This window comes from Corylus avellana, chromosome ca4 (assembly GCF_901000735.1).
Source record: "Corylus avellana chromosome ca4, CavTom2PMs-1.0".
In the NCBI taxonomy this organism is placed as follows: Eukaryota; Viridiplantae; Streptophyta; class Magnoliopsida; order Fagales; family Betulaceae; genus Corylus; species Corylus avellana.
In genome coordinates, this window is record NC_081544.1 from 2,619,494 (window position 1) to 2,644,794 (window position 25,301).

At 34.7% G+C, this 25,301-nt stretch overlaps 2 protein-coding genes and 1 pseudogene across 2 annotated transcripts; 1 reads left to right on the top strand and 2 right to left on the bottom strand.

Moving 5' to 3' along the window:
• Nucleotides 1-727: 727 nt before the first annotated feature.
• LOC132177363 (probable LRR receptor-like serine/threonine-protein kinase At4g37250) lies at nucleotides 728-4,492 on the bottom strand. Its single transcript, XM_059589644.1, has 3 exons — nucleotides 3,034-4,492; nucleotides 2,380-2,949; nucleotides 728-1,606 (listed from the first exon to the last, which is right to left on the bottom strand). The coding sequence occupies exons 1-3, from the start codon at nucleotides 4,097-4,099 to the stop codon at nucleotides 912-914; spliced, it is 2,331 nt and encodes a 776-aa protein (XP_059445627.1). The 5' UTR covers nucleotides 4,100-4,492; the 3' UTR covers nucleotides 728-911.
• Nucleotides 4,493-9,770: 5,278 nt separating this feature from the next.
• Nucleotides 9,771-12,662, top strand: LOC132177732 (protein TIC 21, chloroplastic). Its single transcript, XM_059590174.1, has 4 exons — nucleotides 9,771-10,134; nucleotides 10,845-11,102; nucleotides 11,528-11,731; nucleotides 12,410-12,662. The coding sequence occupies exons 1-4, from the start codon at nucleotides 9,847-9,849 to the stop codon at nucleotides 12,521-12,523; spliced, it is 864 nt and encodes a 287-aa protein (XP_059446157.1). The 5' UTR covers nucleotides 9,771-9,846; the 3' UTR covers nucleotides 12,524-12,662.
• A 6,164-nt stretch (nucleotides 12,663-18,826) lies between these two features.
• LOC132180142 (U6 spliceosomal RNA) lies at nucleotides 18,827-18,914 on the bottom strand (annotated as a pseudogene).
• Nucleotides 18,915-25,301: the final 6,387 nt, after the last annotated feature.

Below are 25,301 nucleotides of genomic sequence, written 5' to 3' on the forward strand. Positions count from 1 at the left end.
ACATCAATCAGCATGGTTCTGGATTGCTCCTCTGCCCAACAATTTTCTCAAGCTTACATTTAAGGCAACAATATGTGAGGGACCATTATGACGGAAAAAGTGCATATATCAGTCAACATAGCAATGCACAATTTAACACAATACATATACTACCTGCAATATATGGGATTTCCTTTTCCCGGACCCCGATAAACTAGAACAGTCAATTGCTGTTCGGATTGGCTAAAATTTAGTCAGCGAATTACAGTCAATCTCCGATCCCACATATACAAATTAGGCATGCAATTCGAACATAGAGTTTGAAGCGATCCGATCCCACTTAAAAGACACTAGTTTTTTCCTTTATGTTGCTGTCTGATATACTTTTCTTTCTGAGCATGTTGATGTCTTTCATGGGAACCTCTAGGAGTTGGTTAATAACTTATTATTCATCAAGAATCAACTAATCCATTATGATCCAACAAGAAACCAAACCCATCAATGACAATAATTAAAAAAAGAAAACAGAGTGCTTAAAGGCCCACACTGTTTTCTAGTGAAGTAGATTACAAACACCCAATCCCACCACGTCCTTTATCAATATTCAATCTCTTACACTAGCAAATTGTCATCAACACCTCGCTATAATCATCATATCCGGATTTTCAGTCATTTGCTGTTATCTAACAATCCGAACAGTAAATACCAGAGAACCCTTATGGAGTTTACTTGTCCGAACAAAGGGATCTCTATCCATAATCACCACCTAATTATCTTATACATATAAAACTTTGATTAATCAGTCAAACATACAGCACTTTCTCACATCTGTTATCCACATTCCTCAAGCTAGCTCTTTATGTAACATTCAAGTCAACAAAAGGAGAAACAAAAGAACACACGAGTTACTTTTATGGGACCCAAATGCATCATTAGAAAGAAGGCCATGGGAATGGGATCCTCTCTAGGATTTGAAGGGCTTCTTTCATAGACGGTCTCTTATGTGGGACAAAAGAAGCACAGCTAAATCCCAATTTGAAGCATGCCAGCATGGCATCCTCCCTGCCCTCCACTTCTCCCCTGACAGACGCATCAACCATCTTCAAAACCCTGTTTTTTTCCTCTGCCACCGAACCGGCGCCGGAAGTCCACTGGCCCAATTCCGGCTCAGAAAATACTCTGCCAGTTAAAAGTTCAAGCAAAACTATCCCAAATGAGTACACATCCCCCTTGAAATTAGGCTTGACGTTTTTCAGGGACTCGGGTGCTTGATAAGGCCATGCAGTTCCGACCGACGAGCCCACCGGTGCACCGTAGGGGCTGGAACCACTTGTGGGGAGGTCCGGTAAGCCTTCATGAATGGTGGTCGACGTGGGTCTTTGTTGGCTTCCCAAAAATCGGGCTGAGTTGCTTGCTTTGTTGCTGCTGGTGTTGCCAAAGACGAGCCTTTCGAGCCCGAAATCTGTGATTATCGGCTCCATGTTAGGGCTCAAGAGAATGTTGCTCGGTTTAATGTTGCCATGCACGTGTTTCTTGTCGTGGATGTAGGCCAGCCCCCGGGCTACTCCTCTTGCTATCTTGAGCCGAACCTCAAGAGGTAGATGAAATGGTGATGAGCCTGCTTTTCCTGAAATTCGAAAGAAATCAACATGATTAAATATCAATAGTTTTGTTAATCGTCAGCGCCTAAGCAAACAATCAAAAATGTACATCTAGTTACCCCCAGCACAAGTTAAATATGTCTCCTAATGAAAACGACACATGCTTTGGCATGTTATACGTTTTCTTTGGGTAGGCAACTTGGAACCAGTGTACTGCCATAAAGAATAGGACATCTTTCGTCCTCTCCCATATCCATACAGACACATCAAAGATGATTCGGGCTGGATACGAATCTTAGTAATTTTCTGTTTGAATTGTTGGTAATTTAGGCAAAAAATGTAAGAAAATTCTTATGAAGCTCTCTCGCGTTTAATGTCTAAATTGCTAGTAATTTGGACAACAAAATTGATGTATATCTTTATGAGTCAATATGTTATAAATCAGTCCCCAAGGGGTAGCTTAATCGGTTGTAGATCACGCCTAATAAAACGGTAATCATTAGTTCGAATTTTCTCTCCTATTTTCTTGTGTGGACATGTCAAATATATATATAGGGATTAGGGATTAATTTTGGAATTGAAATCTCCTAAAATTTTCTTTAAATTTGAGATTCTCAAATTCATAAATTTCAACCGTTCATATAATTTAAGCATCTAAAATAAGCCATATTTCAGCATTTCATATTTTCAAATTCATAAATTTAAGCTTACTCAAATCAAAAGATTAATTTGGTGGCTTCAATCAAATGCATTGCTAATATGAACAGCAGAGATTTTGGTGAAAAGGGAGGGAGCTTACTGTAACTGGCGCTAGCAAGGCTGCCATTGGAGACAAAGTCATAGATAACAAGCTTCTCAGCCTCTCCCCAGTAAAACCCACGAATCCGAACCAAATTTGGGTGGCGCAGCTTGGCTACCGCCCTGACCTGGTTCTCAAAATCCCTCATCCTCTCCACCCCGCTCTCTCCAATCCTCCTCACCGCCAACGCAGTCCCGTCCTCTAGCACCGCCTTGTACACAATGCTTCCGCCGCTGGCTCCCAGCATATACGCCGACGCCTTGAGCAGAGTCTCCAGCTCCAGCTCTGTCTCTCCGTCCACCGTCACAAGCTGACCTTTCTGATCATCGTTTGGATGCACGTGTGCATCTTCGAGTTTGTTCTCGTGGTCGTCGCTATCAGAGCTGGTTGCTTCTGAAGTTATCTCTTCGCCTAGGCAGGACCACGCCACTGGCTTTCTGCCAAGTGGGTCTTGTTTTTTCTCTTCTCCTTTCTTTTCTGGGTCCGTCGCCGCATTCGTTGGCTTCAGAATGTTGTTTCTCTTTCTCACTTGGTAGACGTAGAAAATTACCATGGCAAGAAGGCTTATACCTATTACAATATAAAAAATTAAAGGATTATATTTAGAATATAAATTAAATAATTAAATTAGAATAATCGGTGATTTAACAATACCGGCTAAGTCTCCGACAGCGATTCCGGCTATTGCCCCGGGCTTTAGGCCACCTTGCGTTGGGTTCTGAGTTCCGTTTGCTGTGCCGGTTGAGGATGTCACTGGGACTGAGTCAATGGTTTTGGGTATGGCTGCTATTGCCGGAGAAGACGAGGAGGTGTCGTTGGGTGGAGCAGACAAAGAGGAAGAAATGGAGCAGAGATTCTTCAAAGGTTTGCCGCAAAGATCGGTATTTCCGGCAAAGAATTCGTTTTTCGGGTTGAGCATAGCTAGAGACTCCGGAATAGGTCCGGTTAGGTTGTTGAATGAGAGATCGATTGTGGCATTCTGCGGTATTCCTTTCGCAAACTCCGGCGGTATGTTTCCTGAAAGCTTATTGTAAGAGAGGTTGAAGTAGCGCAAACTATCTCCACCAAAACCAAGAGGCAAAGACCCATTAAGCAGATTGGAAGACAGATCTAATACTTGAACCGAATCAAACCCACTAGGAACACTACCGGAAAAGTAGTTACTCCTCAAAGAAACAACTGTCAAATTCTGCAGAGCAGTGAGATTTTCCGGTACTTTCCCGGCCAATGCATTATCAGAAAGATTCAGAAGCTGTAAGCTTCTTAATCCACCTATAAGCTCAGCCGGTAGCTCACCAGAGATAACATTGCTTGAAAGGGAAAGCACCTGAAGCTCTGAGGCATTGAAAATTGAATTAGGCAGAGATCCATTGAAGAAGTTGTTGGAAAGATCGAGATGGCGAAGGTGTTCGATCATGCCGAGGTCGGCAACAATCGAACCCAGAAGCTGGCTGTTGGGGAGGACTAAGCCGGTCACCCTGAACATATCCGGCGTGCCGGGTGTTCCGATTTCGGTGCACGTGACTCCGAACCACGCGCATGGTGTTGCGTCGTTGTAGTTCCAGCTCTCCAGGACGAACAGAGGGTCGCTTAGGATTGAGTATTTGAAGGAAAGCAAGAGGACCCCATCTGAGTTGAGAGCAAACGATGGAAGTAGAAGGAGAAGAAAGGAAATGATTCTCCACCAGAAAGGGAGGCTCTGGCAGGTTTTGGAGCTCATGCTTTCTTGAACTGGCTCTGCATTTTTCCTACATGTTCATGGTGAAGAAATAGAGTCTAGGAAACAGAGGGAGAGAGGGTGACCAACTACAGGTATGGTTGTTTTGGTGACCAAATCTTTAAGAGAGTGTGAAAACAGAGTGTAAAAGGCAGTGCTTGTGAGGGGCAGAGAAAAAAACAAATGGAGGAAAAGCAGGGGCGAGTTGCAGAGAGAAGCAGAGAGTAGCAGAGAGCAAAAGGATATGGGAAATATAATAAAAAAGGACAATGAGTGCCTCTGCCAACACTGTCTATATTTTTCTCTCAGAAAACTTATAGTTTTCATTGATATAATTAGGCCGGGAAATCAGAGGGGGAATCTCATTCTGGCTACAAGACACCCAAGTGAGTTGGAGCCCATATCACGTTGCAGAAGAACCAAAGGTCTACTCTGCTATCGAGTATTTGGTTCTAAATTTCAATCCCTAATGTCTTTAGCTTAGCAAGATTATATTGAACGGTAAACCATAATGTATGAAATAAAAATGTAATTTATAATATTACTATTTAGTAAATAGTTTTCCAAACGCTTAAGACACAAAAATGACTTCAATCTTTGCCGGTAGGCTATAAGATTTATGGGATTAGTGGCTACATTGTGCTTATTCTGGCTGAACTCCTTACGAGCACAAACATTTGATTTAAAGATGGTCATTAGTTTGGTTGGCTAAATATATTTTTCTACGAACGTCAAAATAAACAGAACCTTAGTTTATATAAAACTTAGATAAGAAATATGATGAAGTCTATATAACGTTTTTGTAAGTTGCTTGCACGTGTCACTAAGTGGTTGTAAAAAATATTGTAGACCGATTGTAAGTCTAGCATTACTCATTCATAAAACGAGCTTAAGATTTGCTACAAAAGGCATGAATTATTTTCATGAGTTTTATCCTAGGGTACAAGAATATAATGATGCATTTTGTGCCTAAAACATGGACAAAATTGCATAACTTTTTATACTTAGCATTTTTTTTTTATATATATAAATAGTAAACTTAATAATAATAATAAAAAACAGTGGGCCAGACAAAAATAGTGCACTGAGGTGAAAAGGGAAAGAGAGGCAAAAGAGATAAAAACACCAAACTCTCACATGAAAACAGTAACTTATGAAAAGGACTCATCAACTGTTGAGTACAGGGAATGGACCATTCTATTTAGATTGGAGGACTGTGCGGTTCTGCTCAGAACTACTCTACTTTCAATCAAGCCACAGCAACCCCCCTTTCACCTACTCGAAAAATTTAACATCCCTAGCTCATCCACTCCTCTTTACCTCTACCTTCTCCTTTTTTTTAATCCAAAAAATTAATTTTAATTTAGTTTTAAAGTTTTTAATTTTGATAATTAAGTTGATGAAGATGGATGGCAGACGTGTGGCCGTGTGGGTATAACAGATTCAATGGTGTATTTGAAAAAAAAAATGAATGAGAAATAGATAAGAGACAAAAAATAGCATTTTTCGTTAATTAACAGTATGCTACGTCTAACTAATCAATTAGTATTACGTAGCCCTTGTTTAATGTATCATGTAACAACTGTACGTGTCACATGGCACCTACAGTTGAGATGTAATGTATCAAACGAGATTCAAGTGGTATTAATTGACTGCTCTAACGTGGTATAATCTTTATGTTCCTAGATAGATATTATTTTCTAAAAAAAAAAACTTGGCACCACCATACCCTTCTTTCTTTTACCCAATTTTTAGAAAATAATTTTCACCTGATATTAAGATAATATCTAACATTTTTCCTTTCAAAATCAAAAACTTTGAAATTAAATTGAAATCCCAATAAAATATTGGGATTAAATTTGATTTGATTTGATTTTTTTTTTCATCTTATTATTCTAATAATATTCATCATTGAAGAAGTAAGTTTACCGTTAAACCTATATTAAAGTTGATAAACAGCATTATAGGATTTGGTATCATTGCTTTAATTGGTGGGCCCTTTACTTTTCATCCTATTTGACAATGATACATAAAATCCGGGACCCCATCGATACTTTTGATGATCGTGGTCACGGCTTCATGTTAGTGGTTATTAAAATGCGTAATGATAGTGATATTACACTTTTGGCAATAAATTTCTTATAAATTAAAGGGCAGTTTATATTATTTTTATGACATTTATTTATAAATTGATGTGATAATTTATTTCTCGCTCATTTTTTTTATAAAATATAAACTATCACTTGAATTTATAAAACGAATATTAGTTCCATGGAAGATTAACGAACATAATAAGCCAAACTTTTATATGATCGTCATATAAAAATATAACGATAACTTCACATAAGACTTCTGAACTATAATGTGTTGTGAGAAGACCTCTTAAATTTTAAAAACTCTCAATTTTTTTCACTGAACTTTCAATTTGATGCAATTGACCAATTCCGTCAATTTTTGCCTTTAAACCCTAATGAAAACCACTAAAAAGACCAAATTACACTTCATTTAAAAAAAAAAAAAATTGAAATTAAGGGTAAATTTAAAATTTTATAAAAATATAAGAAGTATAAAGGTCATTTTATCACTTTTAACTTCTAGAAATTGACGGAGGGGGTGGTTCATTGCATCAAATTGAGAGTTTATGGATGAAATTGAGAGTTAAGGGTTTTAACTTTTCAAAATAAGTGATAATTTAAGGGTTTTAACTTTTAATTAAAGTTTCCCAAAAAATATATAAGGAAAGACAAAACTTTAAAGAAACGAGCTTTTAACATGAGAGTTAACGAATTTACTCATTTTTTAATATGAAGTTATATTTTCTAATACAATCTTAGGCTCCGTTTCTTTCTACATAAATAAAAATTATGTTGCTCATATTTATCTTAAAGAAGAATCTACAGCTTGACATGTTTTTGGTCAGATTTAAGCACTAAAAAATAGCATGATGGCATCTCTTGGCGCATGTAAATTCTCATAATTCAGACAGGAAAAGTTGGGAAGTTGGGGAAAATCTTTTGATGCTAATTGATCGAGGAGTTTATCAAGTTGATGAAAAAAACTTCAATGGGTCTTGAATGCCGGAAAGATGAAGTGTTAACCAATCAGATTCTGCCATGGATTGAGAACCTCATTGATCCAGAGCCCCAGACCACCAATTATTAGTCGTTGTGGACCAACCATATCTACAATCACAACTCTTTTCCTCATATGAGATAACCCATATGTGCATAACAAAACAGCATTCTTTGAATGATGAAACTCATGAGACTCACACAAGTTTCACAATCATTACAAACTGTGATGACTTATTAGCAACGTTGTTAACGATGACTTTGAAACTCACAAGACTTATTTCATTCAATCTCAGTTGTTTTATGAGAGATTGTTTAAATATTTTATATGTTGAACCTTTCTTGTTGAGCGAGAATTTAATACATGAGATAAAGCGAAATTTGCCTGACTTAAATAAGGGCAACTTTAACCTTTAAAAATCTATAATGGTGACTGCCATTTTAAGCATTAATGATCCTAGCACTTTTTTTCAAGGATATCACAAATTGAGCACATGTTGTGCCAAAAATGGTTCCCATTAATTTCTTTGCAAGGCAAATGATCAACTTGGATATGATTGGGAAACCCGAAAAATGAAAAATAATAATAATATTGAGATTCACTATAATTGATAGCAGTATAAACAACTAATTGAGAGAGCGCTCAAATGAGATTCAAATTTTAGGCTGTCTAAATACCTGTCGAGACAAATAAGCTACAACGGGACCCTCAAATTGCAAGCAATTGGGATCCATGAGCAATGAGCCTGAAATTGCCAAACACCCACTTCTCACTTCACTGTCATTGTGTGGGGGTCAAAGATTCAAATGGACTAATTTGTCCACCTTTTTGCATTCTCCTTTGTCAAAAGAATGGTGTGGGAGCTCCTAGAGAAGATCTCCCTTTAAAACCCTAATTGTCCACTCTCTTTTCTTTCGCTTTTCCTTTTCTGAATGCTCTCTTTTTCTTCCACTTTCCAATCACATGCTGATGTTCACTTCTTTCGGTGTCTCTTTCTTACAAGTCGTTTAAGGTTGTAGCTCTGCAATAATTACCAACTCAGTTGTCACAACCCTAATCATATAATGCTGGATATATATATTAATGGCCAGCTTTTGTACAGCCTGCAAAACTTATTAAAATAAATAAATTTAAGTAGTATTTTAATATTGTCCAACAAACAAACCATATATATTAGTGCAAATAGACTTGCTTTTTCAAGATGATCCAAACAGAAAATTTGACAAACTGTGAAAATGGTAAACGACAAACACAGGAAGATTTAGTGTGAAAGCTAAATGGAGTCGGCCCCGTGATGCCTTGGAGAATACTTTGTCTCACTCCATCTAATCACACAATTAAGACTAAATAAACATTACACTTCTCTAAAGTGCTGATCATGCTTAATTACCTCTTGAGCCTTCTTTTGATGCAGTAGTTACATATATTTTTATATATTTCTATAAGTATTATCTTCTGTCCTTATTATTCCTGTGAGTAAATTAGTCAAGCAACCAGATTCGGATTTTCTTCCATTTTCTGCCTAAAAAGGAGCAGAAAGAGGCAATAACAAAAGTTAGGTTGTGAGAGAGGCCGCCCATACGGTAGATCATTACTTATTTTAAAAAGATAAGCGAATGATAAAAATAAAGTTCGAACTGTTTTGATACTGTGTTAAACTATTATTGTCTCAAAAGTTTAAGTTAATATAAAGAGCTAAATTTAATCATTTAATTAATAGCTTAACATTGTTAAAAGAAGACTTTCTTGCTTGAGAGAACCCGCTACACGGGTGAGCACTCTATTTGGACGGAACTTTCTGCTCGGACAGATAAACCTTCTCTTATGTTACTTGATAATAACATGATCCATGTCCCATGCAATCGTACAATGTCTTTGGCACCATATATGTTTCGAATGTTTTGACAGAAATACTTTTCCTAAAACTAGAGAAGTTGGATATGCTTTCCTGATAGACAAAGTTATGGATCCTACTCCATTTTCTGTACAAATATTAATTATAAACCAGTGAAATAAAAAAAAAGTGTTTCAACTGCTTTGTTCGTCACACTTGCGTAGATTGTACGTCACTGGGGAACATGAACAATGCTCTCGAGTCTCCACTAGCAAGGAGAAGTGTCCACTCATTAAATCATAAAAATCATTAAAAGTTTGATATTCTTTCTCTTTATAATTCTCCCTCCTTACAATAATAAATAAATCATTAAAAAAATGTTTAAATGGAATAGTAAAAATAAAATTTTAATTTGGAGATCGAGTTGGATGTAGGTATTTTAATCTCATATCTTATACAAGCCGGGAGAAACCACATCCAAGCTTGAGTAAGTTTTATACTCATATCTTAATATAATTCGAACCCGACATACACATACGAATTACTACCTGATTTACTTTTATTCTGAGCTCTTTTGGGGCAAAGTTTGGAACAATCACTTCCTTGGTGGACCTTCAAAGAAAGTATTGTAATACACCAAGTCAGTTGGCCCAAATACAGTGATGGGCTTCTCCATCACCGCTCCACTGGGCCTCCGCATTCCCTGCAAACGGCGCATGAAGCCCACACTGGAGTACTTGATAGCCTCGTGAAAAGTGCAGTGTTGAGTCACCTAAGCAGCTAAGCACAGCTCAGCTCGCGACACTCTCTCTGCCCCCTCCTTCCCCGCACAGACCTTTCAATTATGCAAACGCTACTATTGCCGGCGACGGCGGTGGCAGCGGGATCATGCTCCACTTCTCGCCTCCACCGGCCATCAACCCCCGCCTTCCACGTCCCCAGTTTCAATTTCCCTCTTCCAAACCTACCCTCATCCTCTAAAACCTTCCAACCGCTTTCTTTTCCTTCACCGTCTTACGGTGCAACCCACCACAGACGACCGACGCTCTCCTTCTCTGTAAGGGCCTCTCAAGTTTCGTCCCCAGCCGTCGCTTCCCCGGACGGTGAGGGCGAAAAGGCGAAGCTCGCTCAGGTTCTCACTCTTTCTTTCTTTTTCTCTGATTTCAACCTTAGTGAAACTTCAAATATGCGCTGTTGGGTTGCTGAGAAAATGTTGGAAAACATAACAAAAATAAAACAAAATAAATGTATTTTAAAATTTTGTCATTTGGGTTATTTTGTTTTTACTTTGTGTAATGTGTACTTGCTATCACAGCAACAATCCTGGATTTGGGCAATTGGGCTTTGGAATTTGTGAAACAGAATAAAAGAAATGAAAAAGAAATTTCTTATGAACTTTCAATTTATATCATTTGGTTTTCTTTGTACTTTTTTTCCCCTTTGAAATGTGTAATTGTAATCACAGCAACAATCCTGGTTTTTAGCAGTAGGGTTTTGGAAATTTTTGTAAATCAAAATCAATAAATTGATTATATGTGTATATAGAAATTGCTATAATTTCTGGGTACTGTTTGGTTGCTGAGAAAATGTAGCAAAACAAAACAAGAGAAAGGAAAAAATATATATATTTTTTTCTTTCCAATTTATATCATATTTTTTTTGGATACTGTGTAGTGGTAATCACAGCAACAATCCTGGTTTTGGGCAGTATGGACCGTATGGTTTTGGAAATGCTTGTAAATTTAAATCAAAATCATTTCGTATTTGTAAAAAAGTTGCTATAGGATATTTAATTGCGTTTAATTGGTACTAAAAAAGTAAGTGATTTGGATGGTGCTGTAGGTGGCAAAAAGATTAGAGAACACTGCAAGGAATTTCAAGAGGTATGGTAGTATAGCGTTTTGGGGACAGCTTGTGTGCACTGTAGTGGCTGCCGTGATTCTTTCGTTTTCAGTTGTTATCACGGGGAAGATTTCATCGCCCGCCACTTTTTATGCTACTGCTGGTGGGATTGTAGCAGCGTTCATTTCAGTATTTTGGTCATTTGGGTATATTCGACTTTCCGATAGGCTTCGAAGGACTGCCAATGAACCTTCAAAGGTATTGAGTTGCAATTAAATGAAAAGGCTTAATATTCTAGTTCTAGTATGGTATAATTGCCCTACATATTGTGTTTTTATTACGATCATTGAAGTTCGTGAGTGTATATGAAGTCAGATAAGGAATGCTTCTCTAACTGAATTGTATAGGCCTCCTTGAGTTGATGGTTGCGAGGGAAAAACTAATAATTTAATCTTTTCTTTGGTGACTTAAATTCTGCTGAAATTGCTTCAATGGCTAAGTATGGATTGCTTATGTTATTCAATTCCTCCTTTAATTTCTACCAAATTAAGAGCTTGTCTCAGCTTTGATTGATGATTTTTGCCCGGTTTTGCTGGCCATGGTTGTACAGAATGTATGCCCTAGTATTACATTTATAGAACCTCCTAAGTTTCTGTGTTATATTCATTGCTTGTGGTTTCCAGGCTCCTCCTCGTGCTGATGTTGTGAAAAGCTTAAAAAATGGCATAGTAGTAAACCTACTTGGACTGGGTGCTGCCATTGTTGGTATGCAAGCCACAGTGGGCGTGCTGGTTGCCAAGGCTCTTACTTCCTCAGCAAATCCTTATTACCAGGGAGTCGCCCCTGGGTACAGTCCTGTTCTTGCATTGGATGTATTCTTGGTACAGGTACTCATTTGACTTCTTATATCTTTCTAATTAAATAACCAACGAAGTTTTGGATTGGAATTCATAGAAATACTATGTAATCTTAATGCATATCATCCTTGCCCTTTTGAGAATGAGTGAGTGTTTGTTTTAGGTCCCTGACCTGAAATGACCAGCTTTCTGTGACTATGGTCTCTATCTATTACATTTTTTGCCACCCAGAAAAGCTCTTTTTGCTGTGGTTGGCTTGTCCCATCACTGTTTTTCCCTACTTTCAGAAAGAATTAGAAACAGCGCCACACTTTAACACTGGAGAAGGAAAACATTTCAAAGAGGAATTCCAATTGAAGTAGCTCCAAGAGACTTTTATAAGCTTCATGCTGCCAAGGAAAGGACTGAGGATAATCCATATCAGAAGTTAGATAATACTATATTGTTTACATGTTTTCTTTGTCATAACAAGAGTTTTGAAAGTGAGGGAAGTGCATTTATCTTCTCAAGTTAAAGGGTTCTGTTCAACGATGTCACATTGCCAAGATAGATTTTTATTGGATGAGCGCTTCTGGGCTTTTGGGTTTCAAAAGAGCCAATCAAAGTTCACACATTAGACCAATCTTTAGCATATAATTGTGAGACTTGTAGCTTACCATTGATTGTTGCCTAATGTATAACATCTTCATCTATTTACTCCTTTTGCAGGCATCAGCAAACACCATCCTTTCTCATTTCCTGGGCCTTGTTTTCTCATTAGAGTTGTTGCGATCAGTGACACTACCACCTTCAGAAGGCTTTCCGGTTCCTAGGATTGCATAAGCTGTGTCCTTTGGGTAGTTGAGTTGAGGTAACATCATGTTTTTGGAGCCATGGTTTTTCATGACTAGAATATTCATGTACGTTTCTGTGTAAGAATTTGAAGTTTTATGCAAGTTTTATGCATATTCCTATTCCAAGATCTTGCAGCCCCTCTCCAAATGCATATAATTGATTACAAAGACTTGGTGGGGGTATGACATTATTTGTTTTCCCCCCCTTTTTTTGTGTGGTTTATTATTGATTTGTTGGGTGTTCATCTTATATACTTAATGTATATTTGAGTTGTGCTTTTAATGAAATTTATTTTGTCATAAAAACAGAACGGTCATGCAGCAGCTGTTAAACAAGTGTGATATTGTTTGTTTGTTTGTTTGTTTGGTTTTTTTTTTTTTTTTTTTTTTTTAAACTAGTTTTCAAACCTGTTTTTAAGAAATAATCAATAAAAATTCTTGTGTTTGAAAACTGTTTTGGGAAATGAGAAATGGAAATTAGTATGTTTTGTGGGGTTGCCTTGCATCTAATTATAAAGCTGGGTTTGATTCTAAGAAATTAGGATCAAGTAATTCACAAAGCTTCATTTTTTTACTACCTGAACTGTTAGCCTCAGTGAAACATAACCTTTGACTAAAATACACGTTCATAAAATATCTTCAAGGATTGAAGATATTTATAGGAAGTATTTGGTTCTCTCCACCCTCCAGAAAGAGAAATACTGCAAAAGGACACCATATATCAGTTCATTAAGACAATCTACTGGCCACAAGGCTGTTATTTGTAGCCATAACCAATAAATGAGCAAAGAATTAAAAGCTGGGACAATTTGTTCATAGAAAAAAAAGCCAAAAGAGTAGGAACAAAACATTTAACTTACAATCATAACCTAAAAAGTTCAGATAATGGTAGTAAGAAGCAGCCACCATGAAGACTGAAGAGCAAGCAAGTATGCAATTTTTTTACTCTTCATGATTGTAGTTTGATGTTGTTGATTACACGTTTCTAAGCGTAAAAGGGTCTAAGAAACACACAAAATCATTTAAAAAATGCAAACCGAAAAGAACGAAAAAGACGATAGAGAAGCACAAATTTATGAAGAAGGAAAAAAAGCTCAGTCTCACTCGCAGGAAATTTTTTCAAACCTATTACAATAAGTTTTAAGTGTCATCTAGCATGTTTGAGCTTCTCAAATGACAGTTTGGAGGAAATTTTTCCCAACCTACTCTAATAAGTATCAAGTGTCATCTTTTAAATATTTTTTTTAATATTTTTAGTAGCCATTTATTATCATTCTACTAACTTAGAAACCCAAACATTAGTTTTTGAGAAACTTTTTTTTTTAACATGTCCGCACATTTTTCACATGTTTGAGTTTTTGAGAAACTCAAACATACTCAATGACACTTGTCACTTATTAATTAAAGTAGGTTGAAAATTTTCTCCAAACCAATCTGGAGGAAATTTGTGTTCTTTCTAAAAAATCAATGTTTGGGTTCTTAGGTTAGTAAAATGACTATAAATGATTGTTAATAATATTAAAGAAAACATGTAAGAGATGACACTTTGCACTCTAATAAGAATATTAACGAAAGAGGGCTGCTAGGCATCCCAAGAATTTTTCCCAAATCCCTTTTCCCAAATGATCTGGACCCCATTTAAGAAAAAAAACAAAAAAAAAAAACAATGTAAATCTATTTACTTATTGAATGGACCAGATCATTTGGGAAAAACTATTAAGATGTCTAGTATTATCTTTAACGAAAACATGGGAAAAACTCTTGGGATATCTAGTATTATCTCTAACTTTTGTTTTTACATATATTTTTTTTTTATGTTAACTATTTTCTAGCATAAGGTAGATTCATTTTATTCAAATGTCTCATCGTTATTGTGATGATTTATTTGTTTTGACGAGTCACTTGCATTTGTAACTTTCACCATTTATAATACATTTGCATAAATGAATAGTATGATGATTACCCTCGTGACAGTTCAATACTACACATTTACAAGTTTTTTTAAACCAATAATTTCTTATCTAATATGTTGTGAATATATATATATATATATTTTCCTTGTGCTTGGACAATAATATCTCTTCACTTTTTAATATAGTTAACTTTTTGTCAAGAGTCACATTAATTGTGTAAAAAATTTAAAGCTAATAGCTAAGGACATTACTTGAACCAAGAGGTATTTTACTATAATATTTTCATATCTTTTGAACCTATAACTTCTTTCAAAACATTGTTTGAATGAAGGCTTTGATCTAATATGTTGTGACTATTGGATGATGCCTCTTTATATATATATATATATATATATATATATAAAATTTATTTCATAGACCTTAGATGAATACCTCTCTACTTGTTCTCTTACATAAGTTTTATAATATAGTTAATTTTTGTCAAGAGTCACATATTGTAAAAAAAATCTTGCAAAACCTTATCCTCCTAACTAAAGACATTACTTGAACCAAGAGGATATTTTACTAAATATTTTTATATTTTTAGAAGCTACAATTCTTTCATAAATAAATAAATAAAAACTCTTTTGAATAAAATGTTTTTATTTTAAGGGTCTCTTGTTATTCAATTGTGATAATGATGGAAGGACTTAATTCCTATAAATAGTTTATGTATTTGACATTCAAATAAGAGAATTTATAAAGTGGGAGAAATATGATGACAAAAAAATGTATGATAAAACTAATGTTGGTGATGATGAAGTTGATTAGCCTCATAATACTGAAAGTACATGCTAATCACCTTACCTCTCTTTCTTCTTCTTCCACTTCATTGCCAACCGGCCTTTATCCTTTTCAACTTGATAATGAAGGTTTGAAAGATAGCCATTATTGTACTCGAAGTCCACATCTTAGAAAGTGTATTTCTAAAAAAAATCGAGCTTTGGCGTCATGTATTACTACAAAGATTCTTGATTGCCTTTTTAAGGATAAAATGCATCCCAAAGATTATCCCATCAGCTTTATAGAACTGAAAAATCGGTGTATGGCTCGTTGTTTAATGGAATTGAAACTTTTTGGCATCACTCATGGATCATGTATAGTAGACTGCTATGAAGAGCAGAAGAATAAGCATTGAATGTCTATATCAAGAATTGAAGAGCTCCAGGTTTGGTAAAATGTTTCCAACTACGATCTACTTCTCTAGTGCTCTCTTCACGGATATGAATACACATACTTATGAAAGAGATATCATTCTACAATATTTGTGAATAAATTTTCTCTTGATTGTATAAGAACACTTTTAAAATTTTGATACATTTTATGTTTATTATGATTTTTTTTTCTTGAGAAAATTATATTTAATCTCCTTAAATGACACTTTTTTTTTAAAAAAAAAAAAAAATTCTCAAAAAGACCAAATTATTATTTAATACTTAGCTTCTTTAATTAGACTATCATTTCATTGCGATTTACATGCTTAGTTAAATTTTCGTATTAAAGTATGTGAAAAGTTCCACATGTAGTTTGACTTAAAACATCTTAAATGACTCTTCTATCCCCTTTTATCTTTTTTATTTTTTGTTTTTTATTTTTTACAAAAGGATAATTTGAGCATTTCAAATTAAAAGTATGTAATGTGGATGTCCATCTTATGCTGAACTTTAATTTCCATCCATTTTAATGCTATAATTTAAAGGAGCGAGGGTATATATGCAAGTGTTAGTTGTAATGCCCAACATAAAAGAATCGCGATTGATAATAAATAATGAATTTGTTATAATAAAATTTAAGTAGTAAATAGTTTAGCAATATTTGGATTAATTAATTAGTTAAGATTAGATAAATTGTCATTTAAGATTGTTTAAAATTGAGTGGTTAGTTAATTAGAAGAAGAAGAAGAAGAAGAAGAAAAAGGAAAGTATTGACTTTGTGTAAAAAGTTTTCCTCTCCATCGAATAGAAGTAGTAGGATTAAAAATTAAAAATAAAAATTATTCTCGCAGCTTTCAAGTGAAAGCTACAGTAGCAAGTGGTGAAGTAATAAAGAAAAAAGAAATGTGAATGGCTTTGAAAGAAAAGACATGGTTGCTATAAAAATTAAGAAAAAAATGTCAACATCTACAAGCTATTAATGTGAAAAGCTAATTAAGTGAGAAATGAACAATGCTTTGTAATAAGTAATTTCTGCAACTTTATAATCTGACATGAGTTTATTAAGCAATCAACTCTTTCTCCAAAAGCCTGAATTATGTAAAAAAGTTGAACAAGAAGGAGTAGTGATTCGTTCAACAAGAGGGAATACATAATAGATATACAGGGGATCCTTTTAGGAGATAAAGCGAAAATTGTAAGCATAAGACTTACTAACCCTACACTCGATGTTTTATTGAGTAAATTGTACAATGTTTTTAGTGTGATTATGTGCCCTGTATATTTTGGGAAATTATTATGATAAATTATGTTGATATGATATATTACATGCATTTAAATAAATGTGTTAAAGGAAAATGAAGTGAAAATTTTGTAAAAGATAGGTATCTCGTGGTTAAGTGGGGTTATACACTTAACAGTTAACAACCCAATGCTAGTAAGGTGAAAACAAAAATGACTAGCCAACTCTATCTGAGATAGCTATTTAGAAAATTCGAGATAGAGATTTTTAAGAGAAAAAGAGAGGCTCACAACTAGGAACGAAACTAGGAATTTTTTTCGACAGTGGCCAAAGTATAAATGAGAAATATATTAAAATAGGAGACCAAAGAATGACAAATATATTAATGTTAAATATTAAATCAACATATAAAAAATAAAATAAGTATCCATTCAATGTTAAGAAAACATAAGCAAAATAAAAAATAAAAAATAATTGTTTCTTAAAATATTTCAATTTTCAATTCAATCACCTATTAAAATGAAACTCGACATTCCAAACAAAAAATAGATTAGAGATACTAGACTAATGTTGTAAGTCGGTCAAGAATTATACTGTTGGTGCTAGGAAAGAATTGAAAATTTCGGATTTTGGGAGGCAATGAGGCAATCATGACTATTCTCAATATGAAAGAATTAGGGCATTTTAATTCATGGGTTTGGGGCATAATGGTTATATGTATTTTCTAGTTTTAAAGACTCAATTCTTTCTTAAAAATTTTGGACCATTTTTTATTGGTGAAGGCCTGACAAAATATTATTGGATTATTGCGTTTTTTTTTTTTTTTTTTTTTTTTAGCCCAGGGCCATGTTACTAAATTTTGACTAAAAAACAAAATTTAAAAATATATTTAATAAAATATTATAAAACTGGCCCACCCCCATCTGTGAGTACTTCTGTCACAGCTCACAACACACATGTATGGTCAACATATTTTATACTTACTGAGTGGTGGATTCACACATTCTCCCTGTGAAATAGTCGTAACTTTACAGATGGTGACAAGGAGTTAGATCACGACCCTTATGCTGCCTAGGCTTTTGATTCATGAGGCTTGCAGGAGGCCTCTCACTTTTAAAAGGTTGACTCATGTTGAGTCTATTTAAATTATGAGAATAAATGCACTTGAAGCATCTCTGAATTTGATGTCAAGACAATATTAGTCTTATGTTGTTGTAATGACATTATGGTTAATTTTATAATATATTATTTCAAATAAAAGCTATGGTATTATGTGACGATGAGTGAGTTATGATTTTGTTAACAAAAAAAAAAAAAAATACATGTTTTCTTCCGTTGCGAGTGTATGTAAAGATAATAGTGCCACGTAGAATTAATATAATTCTATGCAGAATTAATATAATTCTACTTTACGACTTATATAAATGTCGGGGTGCTGTTTTAAAATTTGATGTTTGGATGTGTTTCCGCAAACGAAATGTCAGGTTGGGAGGGTCAGGCGTAAATTTTCCCTTTTAATTTGGGTTAAATACCTTTGATCCATATGTAGTTTAACGACATTATTTTTATTTTTAGTTTTCACTTTGGTTTTTATTCGTATCGTAGATGGTACGTATATCGTTTATGACTATAAATGGAGATGATATCTTTGTCCATTTGTCGTTCATAAAATTAACCAAAATCCAGGTCAAACCAATAAAAAAAATTCACATGTGACCATATGCTTCATTAAAAATTTAAAAAATAAAATAAAATAACTAACAAAATATAAATATTAAAAACATTAAAAAAAATTGAAAAAAAAAAAAAGAAGAAGAGCAACCCCTCTAGGCAAAATGGGGTAGCCGCCCACCTCATGTGCAACTTATATGTGCTGTAGAGAATGAAACTAAATTTGGACCAAAAGCCAAACCGAAAACAACGAAGAAGACAGAGGAATAAGGAAAAAAAAAATTGACCATTTCTCAATTTATGCATGTCATCCTAAGCAGGGCCATGCAAATCTTCTCTGTACTCCCGAAGGACGAACTCCTTTGTTTTGCTTTCCATTATAAACTCATATTTACTATTCTAAGTTTTGATTGAGTGATGTGAGATGTGTTAGCTTGTACCGCTTCGAAAATTAATTGACTGATAATTAATTTCATAGTTCATCTCTAAGCCTTATTCCGCGAGGAACAAAACTTAAGGGTCTCTACTTCTCAAAAAGAGAATACTAATTAAACAGCGGAAACATTAAGACTATATCAATATTAATCACTTGTTCTTTTACGTAAGCTTTTTGTCAAGAGTCACATTAATTTCGTAAAAAATTTACAGCTAATAGCTAAGGACATTACTTGAACCAAGAGGGATTATACTATAGTATTTTCATATTTCCAATAGCTACAATTCTTACCAATCAAAAAAACTCTTTTTGAATAAGCAGTTTGTATTTTAAAGGTTTCAAGCTCTTCATTTGTGATGATGATTCAAGGCCTTAAACCCAATAGATAGCTTTGTAATAAACATCCAAATAAAAAATATTTGTTTTGAACCTATAACTTCTTTCAAAACATTGTTTGAATGCAGGCTTTGTTCTAATATGTTGTGACTATTGGATGATGCCCCTTAGATGAATACCTCTCTACTTATTCTCTTACATAAGTTTTATAATATAGTTAACTTGTGTCAAGAGTCACACATTGTAAAAAAAAACTTGCAAAACCTTATTCTCCTAACTAAAGACATTACTTGCAGAGAACACCAAATTGAAAGAATAACTTCATATATAGAAGTTAATTAGGGAAAAAAAAAGAATCAAACAAACAAACTTCATAGAAGTTGCTTTTTTAGACCAAAAAAAAAAAAAAAATGTGCGTTAATAATATGCACCAGATAACCACGCCTTTGCTAGGGCGGACCTTTTTGGGTATATAATCAAAGTCGACAGTGGAGTTACGGGAACAACTTTTTTGGATATAATATGAGCATTTGAAGAAGGATAAATTCAATATCAATTTTAGAATTAAGAATTTCCCTGAACAAGTCTATGTAAATTGTAGGGGATACAAAAACGACAACGAGGGCGTGCGAAGCCTGGTAAATAGTTAAAGGTTAAACAGTTTTGATGAAAGGAAAATGAAACATGGTATAGTTATGAATGAAATGAATTCTCAAAATTTACATGATATTTTGCATTTGCAATATATTTATAGAGTTTAACCTCAAGGCACCATAATGCATGTTATGACTGGTCTCATATGTTCATATGGATAGTAGGGCAACCACACCAAAAGATTGACACACGAAGGTGTGGGCTAACAATTGGGTAGCTTTCACTTAGGGAAGTCTTCCATCTCGGTAACTCTTCCCGGTGAAAATAGGATGACCCTATAGGGTCGTTCAGGACAAGTCAACGTGAGTCACTCATGATTTAAGACAAACAAAATTGGGTGAAGAGATAAAACATATACGACAGTTTACAAAAGAACAATAAAATTAAGGAAGTTTTTTTACACTAAAAATATCATTGGCTTTACTCGTGATATTTTTTTTTTATGATCATGTGACTTCTTTCATCTTCTAAAGCAGGTTATGTTTAAGAATTTCTTCTACCTGCAAATGCAATATGTATTTACAAATTACATTTACAAAAAGTGCAATGATTGCAGTATAACTTTAAAAGATATTAAAGTCATGAGGTTCATATGGTGCAATAAGGAAGAAAGGATACTTTGGTTTTTTGTACATTTTACTCTAAATTCTAGCATGTTGTATATTTTAGAGAGGTTGTCGATCAACATGTAATCGCTGGATTTATGGTTTCAATGTTGTCGATCAACAAAGATAATGGTTTCAATGTTTCAATGGTTTCAATGTTGTCAACATATATATATATGTACTATATTTCAAGGATTAAATCTTGCGGCTTTTGAATTGTAAGGAAGCAATATCGATCGATCAACTGAGTGTCTATGGTCCTAAAGACACTTACTTTTCAAGTCTTGGACATATATAAGTCTTAAAAATCATAGCTTTAACACAAAACCCCTCAAGTTTTTAACTTTTCTGCCCATTTACATCCTTAAAAAAATAATAACTCACACAAAGGTGGTGGTGTGTGTGCGTGATATTGCACTGTCCAAACCCGACGACAACTTATCTAACCATATATTTTTATATATGTGGTATAAAAAGTCACAACCTGTTATAATGAAGCCCTAATGATTTTCCAAGTTTTGGAAGTATTATGTTTGCATGCATGCAGTCTGACATCGATCGATCGATCGGTTGTTTGTACCATTATATCAGTGATTGTAGATAAGGTTGCTAACGTGGCATCCATCGATCACCTGAATTTGGGTAGTTTAGGGTGAAATGCTTCAATGCATTCTGTGGACCATCTCCCCACCATCTTCTCCCTTTAATTTTATTTATTTATTTATTTTAGAATCAAAAAGTTAAAGGGAGAAGATGGTGGGGAGATGGTCCACAGAATGCATTGAAGCATCCCTCGTAGTTTAGGTATTTATGAATAAGTTTTTATTATTTTCTAGGTCTTTGCCTACTTTAGGGTTTCTATTATTTATTTCATGTTTCATGTTTCATATATACTACTAGTTTTCTTTAATTAGTGATATTCTTCACCTACAAACATTATTCTCCTAAATTAATATTTTCATTTAATTACTATTAACCATTCATGTTATATATATATATATATATACATTACCATGTGTTTTGTTTGGGGTATTACACATTGTATTGTTAAATTTTGTTTTTTCTTTAACAGTATCTAATTTTTTTAAATAGTTAAGCAACCGTCAATAGTTGTAAAGGAAAAGATAGTTTAAAAAAGAGAAATGATAAAAATCATTTTTTTAACCATCTTTTAACTATTTTCTTATAATGAATGGGTGAATATACCATTAAATTTCTATTAGTTTTATTTTATAAAATATTATGAATTATATACTGTGATCATTGGAATTTCAAATGAATAGAGGCTATTAAGGTACTTTGACAATTTATGTAAAAATAATTGATTTTATTTTGCTTAACCAACTTTCTCATTACTACTAACTTTTTTCCTTACGTATTTTCTTTTTGATGTTAGGTATTTTCTAGGGTCTTGTAGATTCCTTTTATTCAAATGTCTCTTCATAATTGTAATTGAAAATATATGACTCCAACCTACACCTAGAAAGAATGGGGTTGAATAGATGTATGCAAATAATATGAAAAATTAAAAATAACGAATTATACAACCAATCATTCACCAAAATACGTAAAACAGTGACACAAATATTGTGGTGACGAAGAGAAAACCTTTTAGTGAACTTTCTAAAAATAAAATCTCTCCGGAACAACCAAACCCAAAAAATCAATCAATTATAAAAGAATAAATATTACAAAAAGTTCACACTTACAAAACCTTTGCAATTGACACTCCCTTGCATAAGATAAGCAACCCACTTGATTTCTGCAGTAATAGCCCTTTCCAGAACATCTACACAATTCTTCTACTTGATTTCCTTTACCAGAACTCTGGTAGACTTCAGTTGTTTATGATCAGTGATGAAAGCACAACCTTTAACTCCAAGAGAGACTAACCCTAATGCTCAATATCTTAAACGCTCTCTTTACGAAGACCCGCCCTAGACCTATTAGGGACCTCGTCGGGATCTATCTGGGACTTGACCGGGACTAGCCCAGGACCCAACCGAACCTGCTCGGGACTCGCCTAAGACCTGCTCGGGACTTGACCGAGACTCGCGCAGGACCCCCTCGGGAACCAATCGAACCTGCTCGGGACCCGCCCAGGACCTGCCCAAGACTTGCCCAGGACCCCGCTAGGACATGCCCGAGACTTGACCGGGACTCGCCCAAGACCCCTTTGGGGCATAACCGAACCTGCTCGGGACCTGACCGAACCTGCCAAGGACCCCACTCGGGACCCAACTGGACTTGCCTGAGACCCACCCAGGACTTAACTGAGACCTTCTCGGGACCTCGCTAGGACTTGCCAAGGACCTGCCCGGGAGCCCGTCGGAACTCGCCGGGACTTTCCCCGAGACTAGACCGGATCTACTACTCCATACATGTTGTTGTAGTGCCCCAAATAATTACTAGATTGTGTAGAAGGGTTAACGGGCTTACCCGGTTCATTAAGAATTATTGGAAGAGAAATTTTTGGACTCTTGGATCTAACTGAACGTTTGATGGGGGAGACCACCGAACATTTGATTAAAGGGACCATCGAACGTTTGACAGAGGACCACCGAACATTCGTTGACCACTCTTAAAACCACTAGGTAATGACCAGATGTTCGACCTACAACCCTAGAACCACTATGCAATAGTACACTGAACGTTCGATCATAGACCACCGAACTTTCGATGACCAGTAGAACTGTCACAACACTTTAACTTTTTCAACCCTATAAATACCCCATCCCTCACCCATTTAAGCTTCATTCTGCCTTTGTTGCCCTGGGAAAACCATGCTTGAGTATATGTGTGAGTTTTGGAAGAAAGGGAGAGTTCTCTTGAAGGCATTGCTTTAAGGAGGTAACCTTCTACACCTAGCTTGTTATTCACTTAGTTGTTATGTTGTTCAAGTTCTTTTCATAATCTAGCTTGTAAGTTTTGAGCTTGTGGTTATGTTATTGGCTTCAATCTTAGTTTAAAAGCATTGAAATTTTGACGATGTTAGACGTAGTTTTTTTTGTATGGGAACATTATTTTGGGCCAGAAGTCTGTTAAGGATCTTATTATGACCTTAGAACTTACTTAGAAGTGATTAAAAGGCTGCTTGGTTCGAAATGAGTTTTCTGTCCAGCATCAAACGTTCAAGGTTAAGGGCAAACGTTTGAGGTTGAAGCCAAACGTTCGAGCTATTTTGTCCAAATGTTCAATGGTCACGCAAAAAGTCTGTTTTGAATATGTTTAGGTATAGGAGTCATCTTAGCTCGAATCTAGAACTAATGTAGGATTTTTCATAGATTACGAGTGTGTGGAAACTTCAAAGGAGTTTGTAGAGGAGCTATACGATCCAAGTGAATACAAACTTACATGAATACTTGGTTGTTATTTTCCCGTATTGCACGACTATTTTATGTATACCAAACATGCATCTTTACAACTCTCATGAAATACTTTTTGATATACTATGAACTCTATTTTGTGAAAACGTGTGTTGATTAAACAAGATAATGAATATGGTGAGATCTGTCAAAGCATGTATGTAAAAGACGGACAAAATCAATTGCATTATCTGACATGGTACATCGGTACGTATGGGATAACGGTCATGGGGCTTATTATACAAGTTAACTATATGGTCAAATGTGTGTGTGTGTGAACATAGGTGAGAGGAGAGAGAATATCAAGTTTAGTTTTATGGTTATAATAAGGCATCGGATCGCTATAGTAGAACCCAATACGTTGGGGTTTAACTGTAGCAGCCAATGGTTTAATGAAGCACATAAGGACTCTGCTGAGATGGTGTTTTTGTGGCTTTCTTGCAATTTTCCCTTCATTTAGGGAAGGGAACCAGTTATAGGGACTTTGCTGGAAATGCTCTAACAGCATGTATTTCACACCAATAATTTATAAATAAGCTACTAATTACTTCATGATTCTAATTCTTTAATCTAAAGATAACATATATTTACACTTGCACAAGCATTTTTAACAACCGGTACAGCCAGTAATTTAATTCAAAATGGCTTTAATTACCCTACTTCCTAAATATAATATTTTTACTCAACAAGGGTAACAATATTTTCAGCAACAAGTTTATTATTTTAAATATAATATCATTACATTCTTCTATGTTTACTACCAACATATTAGGGTAATAATAACTAATAAGAATACAAGAGATTCATAAACATATATAAGTTAAATTATTTTCACATAAATACTTAATAAGTAATAAAGTGAACAAAATCACAAATTTTGGTTCGGTGTAGTCATTGAATCTGCCCTTTTTAACAAATTAAATTGACAAGCTTTCCTTATATAAAGGTGCATTATTTGCACATTAAATCTCCATGGATAATACCATAAACCGAAAATACATCAACTATAACACCTACTAATCAAAAATTATTCTAAAAATCAAATCCAACAATCATTAATTTTTTTATGACTTCACAAAAGGATTTTTCAGACGTTTCTCCATGCTGTCAAATTCTATAAAAAAATTACGAAGTCCATTAGAGTGCCATGTTAGAACCAATAAAATCACTACACGTGTCTTTATTACGAAGTTCATTGATGGTGTCTGTTTGATACAGATCTAAGTTTTAAACCTGATATTCAGTCATAAGTTAGCGGATACTGTGTTTTGGTTGATTTGGTCTGTTGTTGATGACTGTATCTTTAGCTTCGGCTATGATTTATTTCAGAGCTTTTTGCTCTGTTTGTAAGAGC